General features: G+C 37.4%; 1 protein-coding gene across 5 annotated transcripts in view; it reads right to left on the bottom strand.

The window, feature by feature from the left end:
- The window catches only part of HSPBAP1 (HSPB1 associated protein 1), a 101147-nt gene that overhangs the window by 57003 nt on the left and 22849 nt on the right, over nt 1-21295 (bottom strand). For 3 of the 5 annotated variants that reach the window (XM_077118143.1, XM_077118141.1, XM_077118144.1), the window contains exons 2-3: nt 15042-15259; nt 470-655 (exon numbers count right to left, since the gene is read on the bottom strand). In XM_077118143.1, coding sequence (XP_076974258.1) covers nt 470-655; nt 15042-15259 — 404 coding nt within the window. The remainder of the gene's footprint in view (nt 1-469; nt 656-15041; nt 15260-21295) is intronic. The other 2 variants (XM_077118145.1, XM_077118146.1) reach the window with 1 other exon arrangement.

Raw genomic sequence — 21295 nt, 5'->3', positions numbered from 1 at the left:
AAATACAGGTCAGGCAGACGATAAAGCAGAGAGATAAAATTACAGCCAAGACTAAGTACTATAAATAGTGCCTGAGGACAGAAATAAAACGACATATTTAACATGAGCAATAATGGAAGGGAATATCAGATTAGGATTGGCCGTTTTCAGTCATATGGAAATATAAATCATAGCACATTAACAAATATTTATTATTTACCATGTTCAATGAACCACAATAACACTTAGCACTGTACAAATACATTTTGTATGGGATTATGAACTATAGACCGTTTAGTCTGAAAAAACAAAAACAAAAACAACCTTAGGATGAACTGTCGTTTCAAAACTTCCTATAAAATTTTCATCTCTGTACAGCAAATATTCGAAAGAAGATTAGAAATACAGGATTCTCTAACAATAAGGAAACCACTGTTGAGAATGTGGGAATGCTAATGAAGAGATATTATTATGATGATTACAGTCCTACCTGTATCTGTGCTTTTCATTCCCATTCTGAACCGTATCTGTTTTCCACATAGGAGCTCAGCAAGGTGTTTAGCAGTCCAGTTTCGTGCTGGCCAATCAAAAACCATGTTACAAAAGACTGCAGGTTGTTGCAAAGACATTATAATTTCTTTTGCTTTCTCTGGTGTAAAAGGTTTGACATGTTCAGCTAAGGAGAGAAATAAATAGAGCAAAAGTTAAATAACGATAAAATTTATTTCATACAATATGAAAAAAAAAATAGCCAATATTGTTTCTATTATGTCAAAGCTTTCAGTAAAACTACACCGAATTTGTACTTCATTTATTACTGTTCAAGTAACTATTTGGCTTCAAATGACCATAATACGTAAATATTTTTTTTTCATATGAACTTTTAAATTTGGGTAAATATTTACAATTTTCAATGTCAAAAATGAAGTCTTCACATTGTCTATATTTTAGAACCACATATACCCTTTAAGACCAGAGGAAGAAAGGTTTGCTTGGTCTGGAACCTAAGTTTTCTGTAGCACATAATCTAACTCAACCTATCTGTTTAGCACATTTGAACAACTGAAACACAGGGAGCCCAGAATAAGAAAGAGGTCTTTTAATCCTGTAGAGCTAAATGTAATGCTGGGACACATCCCATAGAACATTAAGCAGACAATCAAAAAGTATTGGCAAAGTTCCTTGAGGGATGGGAGAAAAATAAGGAACTATTAAACTTTACCAATAGGGAATCCCCTAATATTGTGTTTTAAGGACACCCAAATCAATAGGCCAAGACCTTGATCTTGAGGCTTACTCTTGTGAAGCTTATGTAGGTAGCAGAGAAGCTTAGCCCACCTATAGCTATGCCTAAGATTTACTTCTGGAGGACCTCTTTTATTGATCAGATGTGACCTCACTCTCTCTAAGACCAAATCTGCAAATGAAATCACTGCCCCCCCTGCTAATGGGACATGACATCAAGAGGTGAAAGTCTCCCTGGCAGCATGGGAGTTGACTCCCAGGGATGAGTCCGGCCCTGGCACTGTGGGATCAACAATTCCATCCTGACCAAAAGGGGGAAAAGAAGTATAACAAATAAAGTATCAGTGGCAGAGAGAGTTTAAACAGAGTTAAACAGGCTACTCTGGAGGTTGTTGTTAAGCAAGCTTCAGTTGACATTGCTATCTGCCATAACTTGCCAAACCCTAATCAGAACAATTCCAGCCAATCCTAAAGAACATCTAGGGCAATATATAAGATTCCACAAGGGTTCCACACACTAGAGTAACTTTCCAGAAACCTACAACCTCCAGATGGGTCCCTGGTCCAGATAAGTCCTGAAACCTAGAGGGCCCAGCCTCTCCAGAACATCAGCTAGTTCCATCTTCCTACCCCATATTATTGACAACCCCTTTCAATATGACAAAGTTAAAATGGCCATAGCCTAAATACCCCTAAAGAGTGGGTTAGAAAGATCAAAGGTGACAGTGGAGTTATACAGAGAAGATAGGATTTAATAAATGAATATGATTGCTGAATCATTAACTTTATATCTCTTTTAGTCTCTAGTATCTTAGAACAGCTAGAAGTAAAAACCTAAAATTGTGGAATTGTAACCCATGCTAAACTCTGAAATCTGTTCTACAACTAATTCTGGTGCTGTGCTTTGAAATTTATTGCTTTTTTGTATATATGTTATTTTTCACAAAAAAGAAAAAAGTTGATTGTGATGATAAAAACAATATTTATTCCTTCTAGCCTCCTATATTCTGTAGCAGCTAGAAGGAAAAATTTGAGAGGATCATACAGTAGCCCATGACAAACTCAGATCTGTCCTGTAACTACTTGTTGAAGAGTGCATTGAAAACTATTTTTTTTCCTTCCTTTACTTTGTATATATATATATATATATATAATCTATATACAACAAAAAAAAGTTTTAAAAAATGAAGCCTTAGTGTTTAAAAAGGCTTTACAACTACTTCTTTAAGTTAAACAGGTAAGTTTTTGAAAATATTATTTCCTAAATAAAGGATTATGAAAGAAATGCTGATGGGAGCTACACTAGAAGAACAACAAGAGTTGCTAGAGTCAGCAACAATTCTACTTGCTAAATCATGTGTTTATGCCAAAAAGAGGAGCATGACAGAATTAATACAACAGTCAATCTGGAAGGGGAAAATTATTTTTACTGCACAATTTGAAAACATAAACCATGTGCTAAGATGCCGATCAATATTAATCCTTACTGTCAACTAGTCACATGTGCAAATCAACACTGTGTTCAAACCAACATAGTGACTTACTGAGTAAATAGTGGAATTATCCTGGATGGGATTTTAAAAACTAGTTTTTATTAAGTAAAAGAGTAAGTTTCTCTATAACATCATTTTAGGATAGAAAGTTGTTATGTAGGTATCAGTTTCCCAGACGCTAAAACAAATACCATACAGTGGGCTGGCTTAAATGACTGGAATTTATTGTCTTATAGCTTTGAGGTCAGGATAAGTCCAAAATTGAGGTGTTGGCAAGGCAGCGTTTTCTCCCAGAAGCTTACGGCATTCTGGGGCTAGCTGTCAGCGATCCTTGGTCCTTAGCTCTTCTGTCACACGGCAATGCATTTTGTGATGACTTCTCCTTTATCCTCTGGGTTTTGTTGACTTCTGGTTTCTTCTGGTGGCTTTTTTTCTCACATCCAATTACCTTTGCTTATAAGGATTTCAGCCATATTGGACTAAGGCCCACCTTCATTTAGTTTGGGCACAGCTTAACTAATAACATCTTCACATGTCTTACTTACAAATGGGTTCTCCCCCAGAAGACCAGGGATTGGGATCTGAACGAGCCTTTTGTGGAATTTATAATGCAATCCCCAACAGGAGGATTAAAAGCACTTTATAATCTGAGCCCCAAAACAATCTCAAGAACAAATAAACTAAACTCTTATTTTAGTTATGTAATCTATAATCACTTAATTTTAAAATTTAAGAAAAGGTCATAAATAATCCAAATTTTCCCACCACCCAACTCTGTTTCTCACCCCCTTCTTAGTAAAAAGAACAGGATGGCAGAGACTTATCAAGGAACTTGTGCTGGTCTAATTGCTTTTAAAGAATATTTCAAAAATTAATTTGGCCTCCTTTCTCAGACAGGAGGGGCAAAAGCTTGGAAAACTTTCTTTTTTAAAAATTTTTTTCCATTAAAAAATTTTTATTAATAAAACCAATCAACATACAGCATGAACATTCTTAACATATGAACATTCCATACTTGGTGTGCAATCAATGGCTCACAGTATCATCACATAGTTTTATATTCATCACCATGATCATTGCTCAGAATATTTACATCACTCCAGAAAATGAAATAAAAAGAAAAAAGAAAATACTCATATATACCACGCTCCTTACCCTTTCCTCTTGTTGACCACTAGTATTTCCCTCTATCCAATTTATTTTAACATTCGTTAACCCTATTATTTATTTATTTTTAATCCATATTTTTTGATCATCTGTCCATACCATAGATAAAAGGAGCATCAGAACAAAGTTTTCACAATCACACAGTCACTTTGCAAAACCTATATCATCATCTTAAAGAAACATGGCTACTGGAACACAGCTCTACAGTTTCAGGTACTTCCCTCTAGCCTCTCCAATACACCTTAAACTAAAAAGGGGTTATCTATATAATGTGTAAGAATAACCTCCAGGATAATCTCTCGACTCTATTATGAATCTCTCAGCCTCTGACATTCTATTTTGTCTCATTTCTCTCTTCCCCCTTTCAGTCAAGAAGGTTTTCTCAATCCCTTGATGTTGAGTCCCAGCTCATTCTAGGATTTCTGTCCCACGTTGTCAGGAAGGTTTACACTCCATGGAGTCATGTCCCAGGTACAGAGGGGGAGGGCAATGAGTTTGACTGCCGTGTTGGGTGAGTGATAGGCCACATCTGAGCAACAAAAGAGGTTCTCTAGGGGTGACTCTTAGGCCTAATTTTTTTTTTTTATTAATTAAAAAAAATAAACTAACACAACATTTAGAAATCATTCCATTCTACATATGCAATCAGTAATTCTTAATATCATCACATAGATGTATGATCATTTCTTAGTACATATGCATCGATTTAGAAAAAGAAATAGCAAGACAACAGAAAAAGAAATAAAATGATAATATAGAGAAAAAATAAAAATAAAAATAAAAAATACAAAAATATATAAGAAAAAAAAACTATAGCTCAGATGCAGCTTCATTCAGTGTTTTAACATAATTACATTACAATTAGGTAGTATTGTGCTGTCCATTTTTTTTTTAGAAATCATACCATTCTACATATGCAATCAGTAATTCTTAACATCATCACATAGATGCATGATCATCGTTTCTTAGTACATTTGCATCGGTTTAGAAGAACTAGCAATATAACCGAAAAAGATTAGGCCTAATTTTAAGTAGGCTTAGCCTATCCTTTGCAGAGATAAGTTTCATATGAACAAACCCCAAGATTGGGGGTTTGCCCTATTGATTTTGTTGTCCTCACTGCTTGTGAGAATATCAGGCCTTCTCCAAATGGAGGGGTTGAGCTTTCCCTCTTTCTCACCATTCCCCCAAGGGGACTTTGCAAATACTTTTTTATTCACTGTTCAAACCGCTCTGGGATTTATCAGGGCATCTCTCTGGACAAACCAGCAAAATCTCACGTGCTACTTAAGTTTCCATGCACTTATGGTGTTCAATTAACCTGTCCATATAAGTTATATTAGGAGATGCACTAATCAAAATATAAATTTTGTATCAAATAAACATTTTTTGCTTTAGTCTCAGACATAAGTTAAAGTTTTAAAATATGTAGTATCATCTGTTTTCAACATCCTGCAGTGTTGACATTCCTTTGTTCTTCCTCATGCAAAAACATTTTAAAAACTTGTACCTTTAGTCACTATTATTGTACACTTTAGGCATTCCTAGATTATACCATTCAATCTTTAACCTCTATCTTTCTTTCTGATTTCATTTGTGCCCCCAGCCCTCCTCCCTCTATCATTCTCACATTCAGCTTCATTCAGTGTACTAACATTATTGTATAACAGTTAGGTAGTATTGTGCTATCCATTTCTGAATTTTTGGAACCCTTTCTTGACTTGACTTAGGTGAAAGAGGGCAGGCTCCAAACCATCTAGAGGTGATACGTGAGAACACTGTTACCTCCCACAGTCACCAATTCTCAAGTGAGAGGGAGATCAGTCTGGGTGTTTAGAACAAAAGCAGGTAAGAATAGGGGGGCAATACTTGGAGTGAGAAAGAGAGAGGGCACCCTTAAGTCTCAATGTAAAGGAAGCCCCAAGTTTATCTTTAAATGTCCTTTACATGCTGAAAGGTCTTGCAAAGGGAAACAACATGTGACAAACATTCTATCTTATAGGCAAATAAAATATTCTATTTTTCTTTGTGTGTGTGTGTGTATGTTTTTCTTCACTTTTGAAAAGTATGATAAATTCACATTACACATCTTAATCAGTAACAGCCGTAGTGGATTGAATTGCATTCCCCAAAAGATGTGTCCACCTAGAACTCAGAATGTGAACTTATCTGAGATAAGGGTCTTTGCAGATGCAATATGATAAGGGTCCTGAGATGAAATTATCCTGGATTACGGTGAACCCTAAATCCAAGGACAGGTGTCCTTAGAAGAGACAGAAAAGCAAAAGTCATGGGGGAGAAGGGCTGTGAGAAAACAGAGGCAAAAACTGAAGCGCTGCATCTACAGGCCAAGGAACACCAAGGAATGTCAGAGAACACCTGGAGGTAGAGGAGAGTCATGGAATGACTGTCCCTCAGAGCCTCCAAAAGGAACCCACACTACCATTTTCTTGGTTTCAGACTTCTGGCCTACAGAACTGTGAGGGAATAAATTTCTGTTGTCCTAAGCCACCAAGTTTGTGGTAGTTTGTTATAGTCTCCGAAGATAACTAATATGCCAGCCTGTAAATAAAAGTACAAGTTTATCTAGACTGCAATGTACCAAATCTTTCCAGACTCGGAGTTCCTGGATTCCACAGGTCTGAGAAGGGACAAGCCGCATTTTTAAAATCATATATTGTTAAATTTTTGCTAGACTATGAAAAACTACAATACATTCATATATACTTTGTTTGTGGTGGCACATAAATAGTAATCACCCTTTCTAGGAAACAACTGGCAAAATAAAGTAGAAGCCCCAACAACCATCCATTATTCCAGAAATCTGTCATAGAAATTTGTATTAACAAAGTTATTCAGTATAATCTATAAACACTATGATGGTTAAATTCAGGTGTCAGCTTGGCCAGGTGACGGCGTGCAGTTGTTTAGTCAAGCAAACCCTGGCCTGATTGTTACTGTGCGGACATTTCATGGACTTAAAACCATTAGTAAGTTGACTGCATTTAGGTTGTTTACATCTACAATCAACTGGGGAGATTGGCTTCAGCAATGAGAGATGTCTAATTCAACTTTAAAGTGATGATTTCAGCAGTCAAAGGAGAGAATTTCCAGCTCTACTTCAGCCAGCAGCTTCTTCTGGGAAATTCATCGAAAACCTGGAATTTGGACTTGTGAACCCCAGTCATATGAGACAATTTTGACTCATAACATAATCAGATGTCTCCTGTTGGTTCTTTTTCCCTAGAGAAACCTGACTAATACAAACATATACATACATATATTATATAAATGTACACAAAAAGTGCCTGCTACATTATAACAATTGAAAATATAAACAACCTAATGTCCAAAAGTAGAAAAACATTTACTAAATTATGAGGTAGTAATTCCATGGCACATTATATGCACTAAAAGAAATATGAGGGCTATGTAGAAATGCATGGAGATGTGGGATGGGAACGGTGAGGAGGGCCTGAAATTGACACAAAGCAAGAAGTGTGATAAGGCCCTGAACAAAAGAGTGGTAGTTAGAAGGCAGAGATGATTGAAATGGAGAAATACTAAAGGGAATATCAAAGACTACTACAACCAAAGAGATGTGTGATGGGAAGCAGATGCAGCTATCAAGATGACTGAAGTTTCCAGACTTGTTGATTGCCTTAAGAGAAACTCAAAAATTAGAAGCAAAAGCTATTTCTGGTGGGAATGTGAACAGCTTGGTTTTGAAATTCATCATCTTCACAAGACCATATGTTGATTTGCTTTACTGTTTACAAAATATTTTTATATACATTAAAAATGGAAGTGCGTATCTGATCCTAGAAGAGACTTGTGAAATAGAGAAGGTACACATTATTTCCTTTATCAAAAGGAAGAGGCTCAGATGTCAGTGGTCAACACACCAATGAGGGACCAGAACTAGACATTAGGTCCACTGATTCCAATCCCAGTGCTCTTCCTACTGCACAATTCTGCTTCCAGGGAATTAAAACTCGGGACTTAAACTAGGACTGAAAACTCACAGAAGAGATAGTGTAACCTGAAAAGATAAATAGGTCTGAAAAGTTTTAGATTGATTCATAGATAACAAATCCAAGTGCGTTGGGGAAGAGGAAATTTTTTTTTTCCTGCGGGTATGGAGGGGATGGTTTATACCTACAATACAGAATGTACTTGCTCACCTACCCAATGCCCATTCTCTTCTTCCTTATCAACAGAAATTTAGGCATTGGGTGTACCTGAAAAATTACATTTCCCAGATTCCTTTACAGGTAGAAATGGTCAGAGAGCTATCTAGAAGTTCTTGAATTGTTGTTTTTGCACTTAACTTTATTTCTATATCCTGTCTCAAAAGGAGACATAATGGTTAGAGCATTATGGTTAACCACTTTGGGAACATAAGAGAAAGACCCAGTCCTCAGCCAAAAGAATGCAGAGATGTCCATCTATGAGCTGCTGAACCAACACCAGCAAACTTCTACTTCATGAATTATTAGACATAAAAAATAAAGTTAAGACTCTTAGTAGTTCATAACTGGTATAACATCTTGCCTTCTGAGGGTGCTATTTGAAAAAACAACCATAGTCTCCCCTCTAAAGTTATCTGTGGCTTAGGCTGGATAAATCATAGCTTCTCTGACCCACTGGAGCATTCTTTTGGGCTTAGGTTTGTAAAATATTTGAGCTTTAAAGATTTGCTTCTAAAACTTTAAAGGGCAGAGAAAATCAGAAGCACAAGTCCTTTTGGGGTAGGAAGTTACTTATTCTGCTTATCTTAAATCAATAACATGCCTTTGACTATTCCCAAAAGGATTCTCATATCTGGGTAAAATATATCCAGCCATCCTTCTGCAAATAAGCACATGAGCTGGTATCATGTAAGTATACTTTTGACAGAGCAGCATAAAAAAGTATGTGATCTGTTCTAGAAAAGAGCCTTAAATGCTAAAATTTGCTGAGAAAGCACCTAGCCCAGTGATTGGCATATACTAAATGCTCAACATTTGGTAAATGAATTAAAAGGGCCATAAAGTGTATGTAGACTACAGCAGTAGGATGTTCACCATTAAGTGAAAGTAGCGCATTTACAGAATTTCAAGCTCATCAGTAAAATAAAACAATCAGCTGGTTGTGATATAAAAGTAATTTGGTTTCTGATAGTTTAATCAACAATGAACTGGGTCATTAAATTAACACATTTAAGTGTTACAATTTCCTTAAAGAAGAATGCAATGTTACAACACATTAATTAAATAGCCTAGGGATGCACCCAGTCATTCCATGCCAGGAATATTTTTAAAGAGCTATAAAAATTCTGAAGTAACCTTGACAGCCTTTAAAAGATAAGTGTATTTAGGTCTATACTTGCAAAAAGCAGCAATTTCTAACTAGTGACTTAGCAACTGCTGAAAAAAAGATTAGTAATCTAGGTGGTCAATAGTCTCTTCCTTCTCAAATATAGTGTGGGACTCAAATCAATTTACTACAGCCTCAGATACAACTAATTCTTTGGAGCTAGTGAAACACTATCAAAAAGCACAGTGCCTTTTCTCTCAGTAATATTTTTAATCAATGCAAAGTATAAGATAATTTGAAACCTAACTCCTTTGAGTTTGCTGGCAATTCTGCCTCACTCAATTAATATCTGGGCTGGATTTGTTTGCGTTTTTTTCTTTTTTGGATTTGTTTTTGAGATTTAGAATTCAAGATGACAGTAAGGAAAATTTACCAAAATTCTTGAATATTCTCCCAGAATTAATACAAAAGACAAAGATCCTGAAATTGAAACTAACTTGTCTCTCATGTCAGAAATAAGTTTAATGGAAAAATTACAGTTATCAAAAAATTTTCAGAAGATGCCATAAGATTAAGTACAAGTTACAACAGAATCACCACAGTGACAGAACATGAATAAAAAACTGGAGTTAATTTACTTCTGAATATATTTATACGTGTGTGATGGGTTCACCAATGTGACAACTAATGTATATGTTTGCAAGAAATTTTAAAACCTGTGGAATGATATATTAGAGTAAAAAATAATGAAGGGCGGGCCGCGGTGGCTCAGCGGGCAAAGTGCTTGCCTGCTATGCCGGAGGACCTCGGTTCGATTCCCGGCCCCAGCCCATGTAACAAAAACGGAGAAACAGAATACAATAAAACAAGAAAATGTTTAAAAATGTTTCCCTTTCTTCCTTCCTTCCTTCCTTCTATCCTTCCTTCCTTCTCTCTGTCTTTCCTTTAAAAAAAAAAAAAAAAAAAAAAAAAAAATAATGAACATTTGGCTCACATAAGAAAAATGCTGATGGAATCACACAAACACTATTAATGAAATAATTGCATTAGTACTAAAGACTGAATGGTAAAATACGCACCAAAGATAATTTTTTATTTTTAAGTTATTTTAAAATGCCAATACAAACTAAGAAAATTCTCCTGAAAGGTAATATGAAACTTAAGTAAAATGATGAATAGTAATAAACCCTTTGGATTTCAAGGACTAGAAGGTGATACCACTGAAAATACCACACAACCCCTTTAACACCCATGCTTACTTAGTAGGACACTGAACCCAGAAACAGGCTCAGGCTGGGCAAGGGTGATAGTTACCTGCTGAGGGTTCATAAGCCTTTCACATCTTCTTATCCCCTTCACTGGTAATTTTTGCCCACTTAACACAGAAAATGTGTCTTTTTTTCCCTCACTTTAATCCATTTATGAGCCAAAAAAAGGTTCATAAATAATAATAAGTTCAAAAGTAATACCAGTCTGTCACAGTCAGGTTCATGTGTCAATTTGGCCAAGTGGTGGTACTTGTTTGTCTGGTCGGGCAAGTGCTGGCCTGTCTGTTGCAACGAGGATATTTCATAGAATTAAATCATGATCATGTCGGCTGCATCCACAGCTGATTCCATTTGTAATCAGCCAAGGGGAGTGTCCTCTGCAATGAGTGATGCTTAATCTAATCACTGGGAGCCTTTTAAGGAGGATTCAGAAGAGACAGGCTCTCTTCCTGCTTTGGCTGGTGAGCCTCTCCTGTGGAATTCGTCCAGACCCTCCATCGGAATCGTTGGCTTCAAAGCCTGCCCTGCAGATTTTGGACTCTGAGTTCCCACGGTTATGTGAGACACTTTTATAAATTTTATATTTGCGAGTGTTTCCTGTTGATTCTGTTTCTCTAGATTATCCTAATACACAGGCCTATACCTAAATCAAGGAAAAGTAAATTTATATTTTATGTGAAATTAATACAAGAAAGAATGGTGTATCAAACACTAAAGTTCTTTAAAATCCCCCAAAGTATTTACAAAATTTCTTCCAAAATCTTTCCATCCTAATGCTTCAGCTTCCTCTAAGAACAAAAATCATTTTTTCATCTTATTTTTCATAAAAAAATTCAACAATATTGTTCTTCAGATATTTGTCACTCTTGAATAAAAAGTACTTTAGCAAAATTGTGAATTACACATATGTTCTAGTATAGGAACATTTTCCTTTTCAAGTAAAACAAGGTTTTGCTTTACTTTCAAACTTCTTCACATCTCCTCTCCTAATTTTTAAAAAAAATATTTTTATTGAGAAATACACACACATATTCCAGACATGGTGTACAATCATTAGCTCACAATATCATCACATATTTATATATTCATCACCATGATCATTTTTTAGAACATTTGCATCACTCCAGAAAAATAATTAAGAAGAAAAAACAAAAAAACTCATATATACCATACACCTTACCCTGGGCTCTCATTGACCACTAGTATTTTCATCTACCCAATCTATTTTGCCCTTTGTCCCCCCATTTTTTATTTATCCATTTTTTTTATTCACCTGTCCATACCCTGGATAAAAGGAGCATCAGACACAAGGTTTTCACAATCACACAGTCCCACTATAAACGTTATATCTTTATATGATCGTTTTTGAGAATCAAGGTTACACAGCTCAACAGTTTCAGGCACTTTCCTCCATCCACTCCAATACATTATAAACCAAAAAGGGATATCGGTATAATGCATAAGAATAACCTCCAGGATAACCTCTCAACTCTGTTTGAAATCTCTCAGCCATCGACACTTTATTTTGTCTCATTTCTCTCTTCCCCCTTTTGGTCAAGAAGGCTTTCTCAGTCCCTTGATACCCGGCCCTGGCTCACCTCAGGATTTCTGTCTCACACTGCCAGGGAGATTTACATCTCTGGGAGCCATGTCTCACGCAGAAGGGAGGGCAGTGAGTTCACGTGCTGAGTTGGCTTACAGAGAGAGAGAGAGGCCACATCTAACCAACAAAAGAGGCTCTCTGGGATCACCTTGCTTTTTTTTTTTTTACAAGTTTACTTAATTTTTATTTGATGATTCACAAGTCATTTCAGCCTATTTTAAACCTCAGGTCATCAGCAGGTCTATAGAAGTACTGGACAAGCAGGGTTCTCAGGCCAACAGGCCGCTGGGCACATCTGCTCTTATCAGGTACATGAAAGAGTGGACATTGGGCACAGGAATGGGAGACACTTTATAGTTCAAGCACTCATGCCAAAATTTAGCTGCTCCCAGGGGATACATAAACGTATACTCTGTGTCATCACTAAGGATCCCCTGGGGTCTACATGGGAGTTTGTTTCCAACCGGGTACTGTTGGTCTAACACTGGGAAGTTCCAGGTATGGAATGGGTCTGAGGTGTCTTGGGGGAATCTCCTCCCTATTCGATTTGCCTCACTTTTTAATGAGAAAAAAAAATGACACCTACAATTAGAAGAGGTGTTAAGTCCAATTATACAGGAGTGTTATGTTTGTACAATTCTGAAATGAATTCTCCTAACTAGGAGAGCTAGTTAGAATACATTCTTCTCTTCATCAAGACATAAGCCCATTTACAATTAAAAAGGCCAAAGCCCTATAGATTGAAAGAAATAAATGAACATCAGTTTGAAAAATAAAATTAGACTCAAACCTAAGAAGTATAATTTTTAATTTCACAGAAATGGTTCAACCAAAGTGTGATCCTGAAAATAACATTTCACACTCAAAATCTTAACTTGATTCTTAACAATAAATAGCTTCATGTTTGTTTTTATTAAATTTCAAGCTATTACATCAAACAAAGATTATCAAATCCTTGAAGGCAAACCCGTTACTTTTACATCCTTAGAGCCTAGCACACTGCTTGGTATAAGCTGAGGCTAAATATCTTCTAAAAAACTGAGTAAGAATTCACACCTAATTTCCAGCAATGGATGAAACTTATTAAATTGCCTGCTTTCTCCACTCTTACATAATGAGCTATTAAGCGTAAGCAGCAACAGTCTCAAAACCAAGGGATCAGTTCCACAATTTCATGCTCACCTCACCCAGCTAGCTCCCTTAGCTTCCACTTTATCACAACGGATTCCTAACCACCCTCCCCATTCCTGTTACCATTCCACAGTTTCTGTACTGTTCAGTCCCCAATAGCCCCCTCCAATCCCGCACTCTTGGAGGTGTATTACTCTACTTTTCTGAAAAGATTGAAACCCATGATTTCTCTCTTTTCTACCTCAACATTTCTCTGTTTTCACCCCTGTTCTTTTCTGGTTTCAACAGACATCACCTTCCTCCTTCTCAGCTGTGTTTTCTCTCACTGCTTCCACTCTAGCAAAACCAAGTCTCCTCACTTTTCCTTCCCATCCTCTACCCCAACCAACATGCTTTGGGCTTTCCTCCATTCACTTTCCACCCTGGCCTCACCTCACCAGAAATGGTGTCTTCCAGTCACTTTCACATTCAAGAAGTTACTCTATGTAGCACAGACCAATCCAACTTGTATCCATTTTTTTTCTCCTTTTAGTTCCCAACTTTAACGTGTATGATATTTATACCACAAATAATTGCATCCTGCCTTGTGATATCTCTTATGCTGCAACTCTTTTTTTCTTTGGCTTTCCCCCCCCAAACTATGTTTATAATCTATTTTAAGGCAAAGACTGCCTTCTTCACTGTATGGTCTCCTGCTTGAGGTTCCATTCAAATACTTTTTTTTTATACCAGGTTTGAATTTAATTAAAGAGGTGGTGAGTGAACATTATATGAATGGCCATTTTGTATTCAGTGTTTTGAATGATTTTGTGATGCTGTGAAAACAGCACTATGTTTGGATTTAATTTTTGCACATCAGTTCCTTCACCTGAACTCTGAACTCTGTCTGTCCCTTAGGGAACTCTGAAGACTGTCCTTTAGCCAAGGTTGAATGCTGTGGAGAAAGCACTTACTTGTCTCTGGTTAAAACATTGAGTAAAGGCTTTCCCACAATGATGATATTCCTAAGGTTTCACTGCAGTGTGGGTTCTTTTATGTTTTCTAAGGTTAGAATAGTGGATGAAGACTTTCTGACATAAATGACATTCATACGTTTTCTCTCCAGTGTGAGTTCTCTCATGTTTTTTTCAGGTTAGAACTTTGAGTGAAGCCTTTCCCACACAGATGGCATTCATAAAGTTTCTCTCCTGTGTGAGTTCTTTTGTATTTTCTCAGGTAAGCACATTCACTGAAGGCCTTACCACATAGAAGACATTCATAGGGTTTCTCTCCAGTGTGAGTGTTCTCATGCTGTCTAAGGTTAGAGTAATGGGTGAAGACCTTACCACAGGGGTAACATTCACAAGGTTTCTATACTGTGTGAATTCTCTCATGTTTCTTAAAGGCAGGACCTTGAGTGAAGGCTTTTCCATATAGATGGCATTTATAAGGTTTCTCTTCAGTGTGAATTCTCTCATGTTTTCTAAGATAAGAAACAAGAGTGAAAGCTTTCCCACACTGATGGCATTCATATGGTTTCTCTCCAGTGTGAATTTTCTCATGTTGTCTACGGCTAGAATAAGTGAAAGCTTTCCCACACAGATGACATTCATAGGGTTTCTCTCCAGTGTGAGTGTTCTCATATTTTTTAAGGCCAGAATATTGAGAATATTGAGGCTTTACCACATAGATGACATGAATACGGTTTCTCTCCAGTGTGAATTCTCTCATATTTTCTAAGATAAGAAACAAGAGTGAAGGTTTTCCCACATAGAAGATATTCGCAGGGTTTCTCTCAAATCTGAGTTTCATTGTAATATGCACGGCCAGAGTTTTGAACAAAGGATTTCTCAGTTAGATGACATTCATATGACTTACTTCTAGGGTGAAAATGCTTTTGTTGATTAAAAGATGATTGGTCATTGAGGGCTTTTCCAAATAGATTGCTGAAGTAGGGTTTCCTTCCCATGTGAGTTAATACATGTTGAGTCACTCTGGAACTGTGAGTACAGTCTTCCGGCAATTCACTACATGTAATGCCATTCTTTCGAGTATGAGAATTCTGCTTCAATGACATGATGGTAGATATATCTTTCCTGCAGATATGATATACGGTTAGCATTTCTTGTTTTTTAAGACTACCTGGTATCCCACTGAGAACAGATGATTGATAGTCTCCAGCAACACGTCTCTGAACAGCTTTCTCTGGGATATACGTAGCCTGGCCCACTCTTCCTGAATGAATTCTATAACTACATCTTTCAAGTTCACTAACTCCAGTGGTGCACTGTCAACAGCTCAGCTGATAACTGTCTTCCTCAGGCTTTATACACTACAACAGGATATGCACTAGGTAAGCAAAGGTGGATGTGCCCCAAGTACTCCCCAAGCTATGGGAGCCTCGTCTTGCATTCAAATACTTTTGATAATGGAGTGGTAATAAGTTTTTCAAGAATGAACTTTTCTATGATTCCCAGTATATTCATTGTATTGAAAATACAGACTCTTATAGTTGCATTTATTTAATATTTGTATTTTCTTATTCTTTATTCACATCAGCCTTACCCATTTCAAGGCAAAGCCTCCTTTTCCAGAATGATTTTACCCACTTAACTTACTTTTCAATGATAATAATCAGAGTTACCCCAGAGGGTATTTCTGGGGAGGATGACAGTTTAATATAGGGTCAAAAGTTCCACACACAAGATTTAGAGTATCTTTTAATGCAAAAATTTGATGTTAACTTCAAAAACATGTGTGCATGCTGCATTTTTCTGGGTAGCAAATCCATACTTTTCAGCAGATTTTTTTCTCTTAGGATTTCAAGATTAAGAATCACTGGCTTGGGGTGCACGGGTAGTTTAGTGGTTAGAATGCCCGCCTTCCATGCGGGAGACCCAGGTTCAATTCCCGGACCATGCACCCAAAAAAAAAAAATAATAATAATCACTGGCTTCCTCAAAAACTTAAATATAGAATTACCATATGTCCCAGCAATTCCACTTATAGGTATATGCCCATGCAAATGAAAACATGTTTATGTAAAAACTTGCCTATGAATGTTCATAGCAGCATTTTTCATAAAAGCCCCCAAATGAAACAACCCAAATGTCCATCAACTGATGATTGGATAAATAAAATAAAAAAGGAATGAGGTACTTGGCAGCGCAACAGTGGCTCAGTGGCAGAATTCTCGCCTGCTAAGCCAGAATCCCAGGTTCGATTCCTTGAGCCTGCCCATGCGAAAAAAAAAAAAAAAGAATGAGTTACTGATGCATGCTATGATAGGATGAACCTTAAAAACATTATGCTCTCTGAAATCTGTTCTACAACTAATTGTTACAATGTGCTTTGAAATTTATTGCTTTTTTTGTTATATGCTATTTTGCACAAAAAAAAAGAGAAGGAAGGGTATAATAGAGAAGATAGGATTTAACAAATGAATACGACTATGGAATCAAAATACTGATATTTCTTTTGATCCCCAATGTCTTAGAGCAGCTAGAAGAATAAATGAAAAATCATGTAACTGTAACCCATGCCAAACTTTAAAATTTGTTGGTTAATTACTTGTTAAAATGTACTTCGAAGTTTATTGCTTTTTTTGTATATATGTTAGTTTTCACAATTAAAAAAAAAGTTTAAAAAAAACATTATGCTAAGTGAAATAAGCCAGACACAAAAGGCCACAGATTGTATCATTCCATTTCTATGGACTGTCCAGAAAATGCAAATCTATAGAGGCAGAAAATAGATTAGTGGTTGTCAGGGGCTGTAAGGAGGGGGAAATAAGGAGTGACTCTAAAGGATGGGCCTTCTTTTTGGGTGATGAAATGTTCTGGAATTGGATAGTGGCAATGGATGCATAACACTGAACATTTAAAAATGATAAATTTTGTGATATGTGAATAAGAAAAAGAAAAGGAGCACAGGCACAAAGTGGCAGAGTAGGAAGTTTTACAAATTGCTCCCTCCACTAGGAAAAAAAAAAGCACTGGAAAAAGAGACTGCAATTAACTAGATGGTAACTCTGGAATCAGAATGGACACTTACAACTACAGGAGCGCCAGAAAAGCAAAAGGCTGCTGAGAGTTCAGCTTTTGTAAGTAAAAACACAAAATAGTAACTAAGCCTCACTGCTCAGCTGTGCTGCAAAAATGGCTGCAGCTGCAGACAACACACCTGGTATTCCAGGAGAGGCCACCTGAGCCAGGGCTCACACAGGAAATATCCTCCTTTAAAAGTTGAGGCTGAAGGTTGAGGTCAGTGTAGGGAATCCCTGAACCAGCATGGAAGCTGGCTTGCTGAAGCACTTCCAGACTCCTACTAGCATCCACCTAGATGTAAGGAGCTAGTACACCTTCTTTAATTGTTTTGTCTTTTTTTTAATTCCTTCTATGTGTAGGCTTTCTTGGTTAGGCAGATCCCCGAGGGCACAGCATAGAGGCAATAAGCTTCTGGTTTCGCTGCATCTACTAGAACTTAAAAACCAAGTGCACCTTTTCTTTGGTTAGGCTTTTCCTTTCTCGTTCCTGTGCAGACACTAGCCTCAGGTTCTCTCAGAAACAGTGTTTTCTGACCTTACACCAGCATCTACAGGGACATAGAGAGCTTGTGCAAGTTTGAAAGGATTATGTGCCCTAGAAAAGCCATGCTTTAATCCTGATCCATCTGTGGAGGCAGCCATTTCTTTTAATCCCTATCCAGCACTGTAGGTTGGAGCTTGATTAGATTATCCCATGGAGATGTGGCGCCACCAATTCCAGGTAGGTCTTGATTGGTTAACTGGAATCCTTTAAGAGAGAAAACATTTTGGAAAAAGCTTCAGTGCCATGAAGCCACAAGAGCCCACACAGTCAGAGACCTTTGGAGATGAAGAAGGAAAATGCCTCGGGGGAGCTTCATGAAACAACAAGCCTGGAGAAAAAGTTAGCAGATGGAGCCATGTTCGCCAATTACCTTTCCACTTGAGAGAGAAACCCTGAATGTCATCGGAATTCTTGAACCAAGGTATCTTTCCTTGGATACCTTAGATTGGACATTTCTATAGACTTGCTTTAATTTGGACATTTTCACTGCCTAGAACTGTAAACTTGCAACTTAAATTCCCTTCTTAAAAGCCATTCTGTTTCTGGTATATTGCATTCTAGCAGCCAGCAAACTAGAACAGAGCTAGTACATTTATTTTGCTTTTTTCTCTCTCTTTCTTTCTTTTTTTTTTTGGTTAGTTGGTTTTTGTCTTTCTCTGTTTTAAAATTTGGGATCTGGTGTATCCCTGAGGAATGAGCAGAGATGCTAATCTAGGTTTTGTTCTTGAAAGTAGCAGCTTTTTATTTAACACAGGTAATATAAGGAACCTGGAAAGGCAATGTACTTCTTTTTGTGTGTGTGGAGGTGTTTTGTTTGTTAGTATTTTTCTCCTTTTTGCTCCCTCTCTCCTCCCCCCACCATTTTCTTTCTCTTTCCCCTATCTTGTTCTGAGTCTGGTCCAGTCACAGAACAAAAAGAATTCAGTGGAAAATAATCCAGAGGAATAACAGTCTCTGGAATTACTAGAAAAGATCTCAGAACAATGCTCATATATAGGATCAATGAACTAAAGAAAAACAAAGAGCTAAAGGAAATCAGGAAAACAATACATGAACAAAGTAAGAATTTCAATACTGAGATGAAACTATAAAAAAGAACCAAATGGAAATTTTAGAACTCAAAAGTATAATAATTGAAAGGCAAAATTCAATAGAAGGATTCAAGAGTAGATTGGAGAAGGAGAAGAAGGGATCAGTGAACTTGAAAACAAAACATCTGAAATTGTTCCAAGTTGAGGGAAAAAAGAAAAAAGAATGAGAAACAAAATGAACAGGCAATAATTGGAAGATGGTAAATAGGAGAGGCAGAGCTAACTTCTCCACTGTGGTGTAACTACAGAAAAGGCAGAGAATGACCAGGAGAGTGGTTCCAGGATATGAGTGGACAGAAAGGGACTTCCACATTATATAGGGAGGACCTGGATAAAAAAGTGGAGAAATTATGGTAAAAAAGATGCGATGAGTTTATTTAAACATGACCATCTCTGGGGCCGGCTGCTATGCACCAGCCCAAAGCAGGTGAGGAAGGAGCTAGTACTCCAACCATCTCTGCAACCACTTGGGGAGTCATCACTCAGCCCTGCAGCTGGTAGCTCCCATGTGGGAATCTGGGAATCAACAAACTTATTTTAGCCATACACGGAGAACCCAGTGCAGTGCACAGTACCTACCCCCCCAATCCTGAAGCAGGCTGCTTCGAGCGCCTGGTTTGGGAGTAGACTCTTGAAAGGAGAGGGGATGCAGAGCCTAACAGTCAATTTGACAATTAGCAGCCAAGGGAGACACTCTGTGTTCTGCTACCTGTATCCTTTCTCCACAGAAGTCCAGAGTGCTTATGAAACGCATGGACAGAGAGGCACGGGCAAGGAAAGAGGCACAGGGAAGCACCAAGAGTTCCCCTACCTCATCCCCCACCCCAGTGGCCCATGAGTACACAATAGGCAGGGATCATGTGGGCCTGCTGACTAGCAGGGCACTTTTGAGCTGGCTAAGGGCCTGGAAGGTGAAACTCTCAACCCTACAGCCTGAGGTTGTTTCTACTCGGAAGCCTGGGAATCACCAGACCCAACGTGCCATCAAGCAGATCTCTGCTGAACTGCACAGCTCCCACCCTCCACCCCCACACCCACCCCCAAGGCTGGCAGTTGCCAGCATGCATGGACACCAGCCCCATTGAAGCAATTTCACCTGGATCGAATCCCGCCCTATTGGCTGCCCCAGTTAGGGAAAAGCAGGCTTGAGGTGAAAAGGTGACCCAGGTGCACCATCACTAAGAAAGGCAGGAAAGGTACACCCTGGGAAATTGCTATTCTGCCAAATCCCTACAGTTCTCCCAAAAGACTTGCATCTCCTGTGGGAGGCCTTGGTTGAATTGGTAATTAGTGATAAACAAAGTGCCAAGGAGACCTTTTTTTTTTTTATAGTTTTTTTTTATTAATTAAAAAAAAGAATTAACAAAAAAATTAGAAATCATTCCATTCTACATGTACAATCAGTAATTCTTAATAACATCACATAGTTGCATATTCATCATTTCTTAGTACATTTGCATCAATTTCGAAAAAGAAATAAAAAGACAACAGAATAAGAATTAAAACATTAATAGAAAGAAAAAAAAACCCTATACCTCACATGCAGCTTCATTCAGTGTTTTAACATAATTGGATTACAATTGGGTAGTATTGTGCTGTCCATTTCTGAGTTTTTATATCCAGTCCCGTTGTACAGTCTGTATCCCTTCGGCTCCAATTACCCCTTCTCTCTCTTTTTTTTTTTTTTAATTAACGGAAAAAAAGAAATTAACCCAACATTTAGAAATCATACCATTCTACATATGCAATCAGTAATTCTTAACATCATCACATAGATGCATGATCATCAATTCTTAGTACATTTGCATCGGTTTAGAAGAACTAGCAACATAACCGAAAAAGATATAGAATGTTAATATAGCGACAAAACTAAAAGTAATAATAGTAAAGTCAAAACAAAACAAAACAAAACAAAAACCAATAGCTCAGATGCAGCTTCATTCAGTGTTTTAACAAGATTACTTTACAATTAGGTATTATTGTGCTGTCCATTTTTGAGTTTTTGTATCTAGTCCTGTTGCACAGTCTGTATCCCTTCAACTCCAATTGCCCATTATCTTACCCTGTTTCTACCTCCTGCTGGACTCTGTTACCAATGACATATTCCAAATTTATTCTCGAATGTCTGTTCACATCAGTGGGACCATACAGTATTTGTCCTTTAGTTTTTGGCTAGACTCACTCAGCATAATGTTCTCTAGGTCCATCCATGTTATTACATGCTTCATAAGTTTATCCTGTCTTAAAGCTGCATAGTATTCCATCGTATGTATATAGCACAGTTTGTTTAGCCACTCTTCTGTTGATGGAGATTTCGGCTGTTTCCATCTCTTTGCAATTGTAAATAACGCTGCTATAAACATTGGTGTGCAAATGTCCGTTTGTGTCTTTGCCCTTAAGCCCTTTGAGTAGATTCCCAGCAATGGTATTGCTGGGTCGTATGGCAATTCTA

The sequence above is a fragment of the Tamandua tetradactyla genome, chromosome 10 (genome assembly GCF_023851605.1).
Source record: "Tamandua tetradactyla isolate mTamTet1 chromosome 10, mTamTet1.pri, whole genome shotgun sequence".
In the NCBI taxonomy this organism is placed as follows: domain Eukaryota; kingdom Metazoa; phylum Chordata; class Mammalia; order Pilosa; family Myrmecophagidae; genus Tamandua; species Tamandua tetradactyla.
Note: the sequence above shows the minus strand (reverse complement) of the source record. Positions and strands in the feature narration are given on the sequence as shown.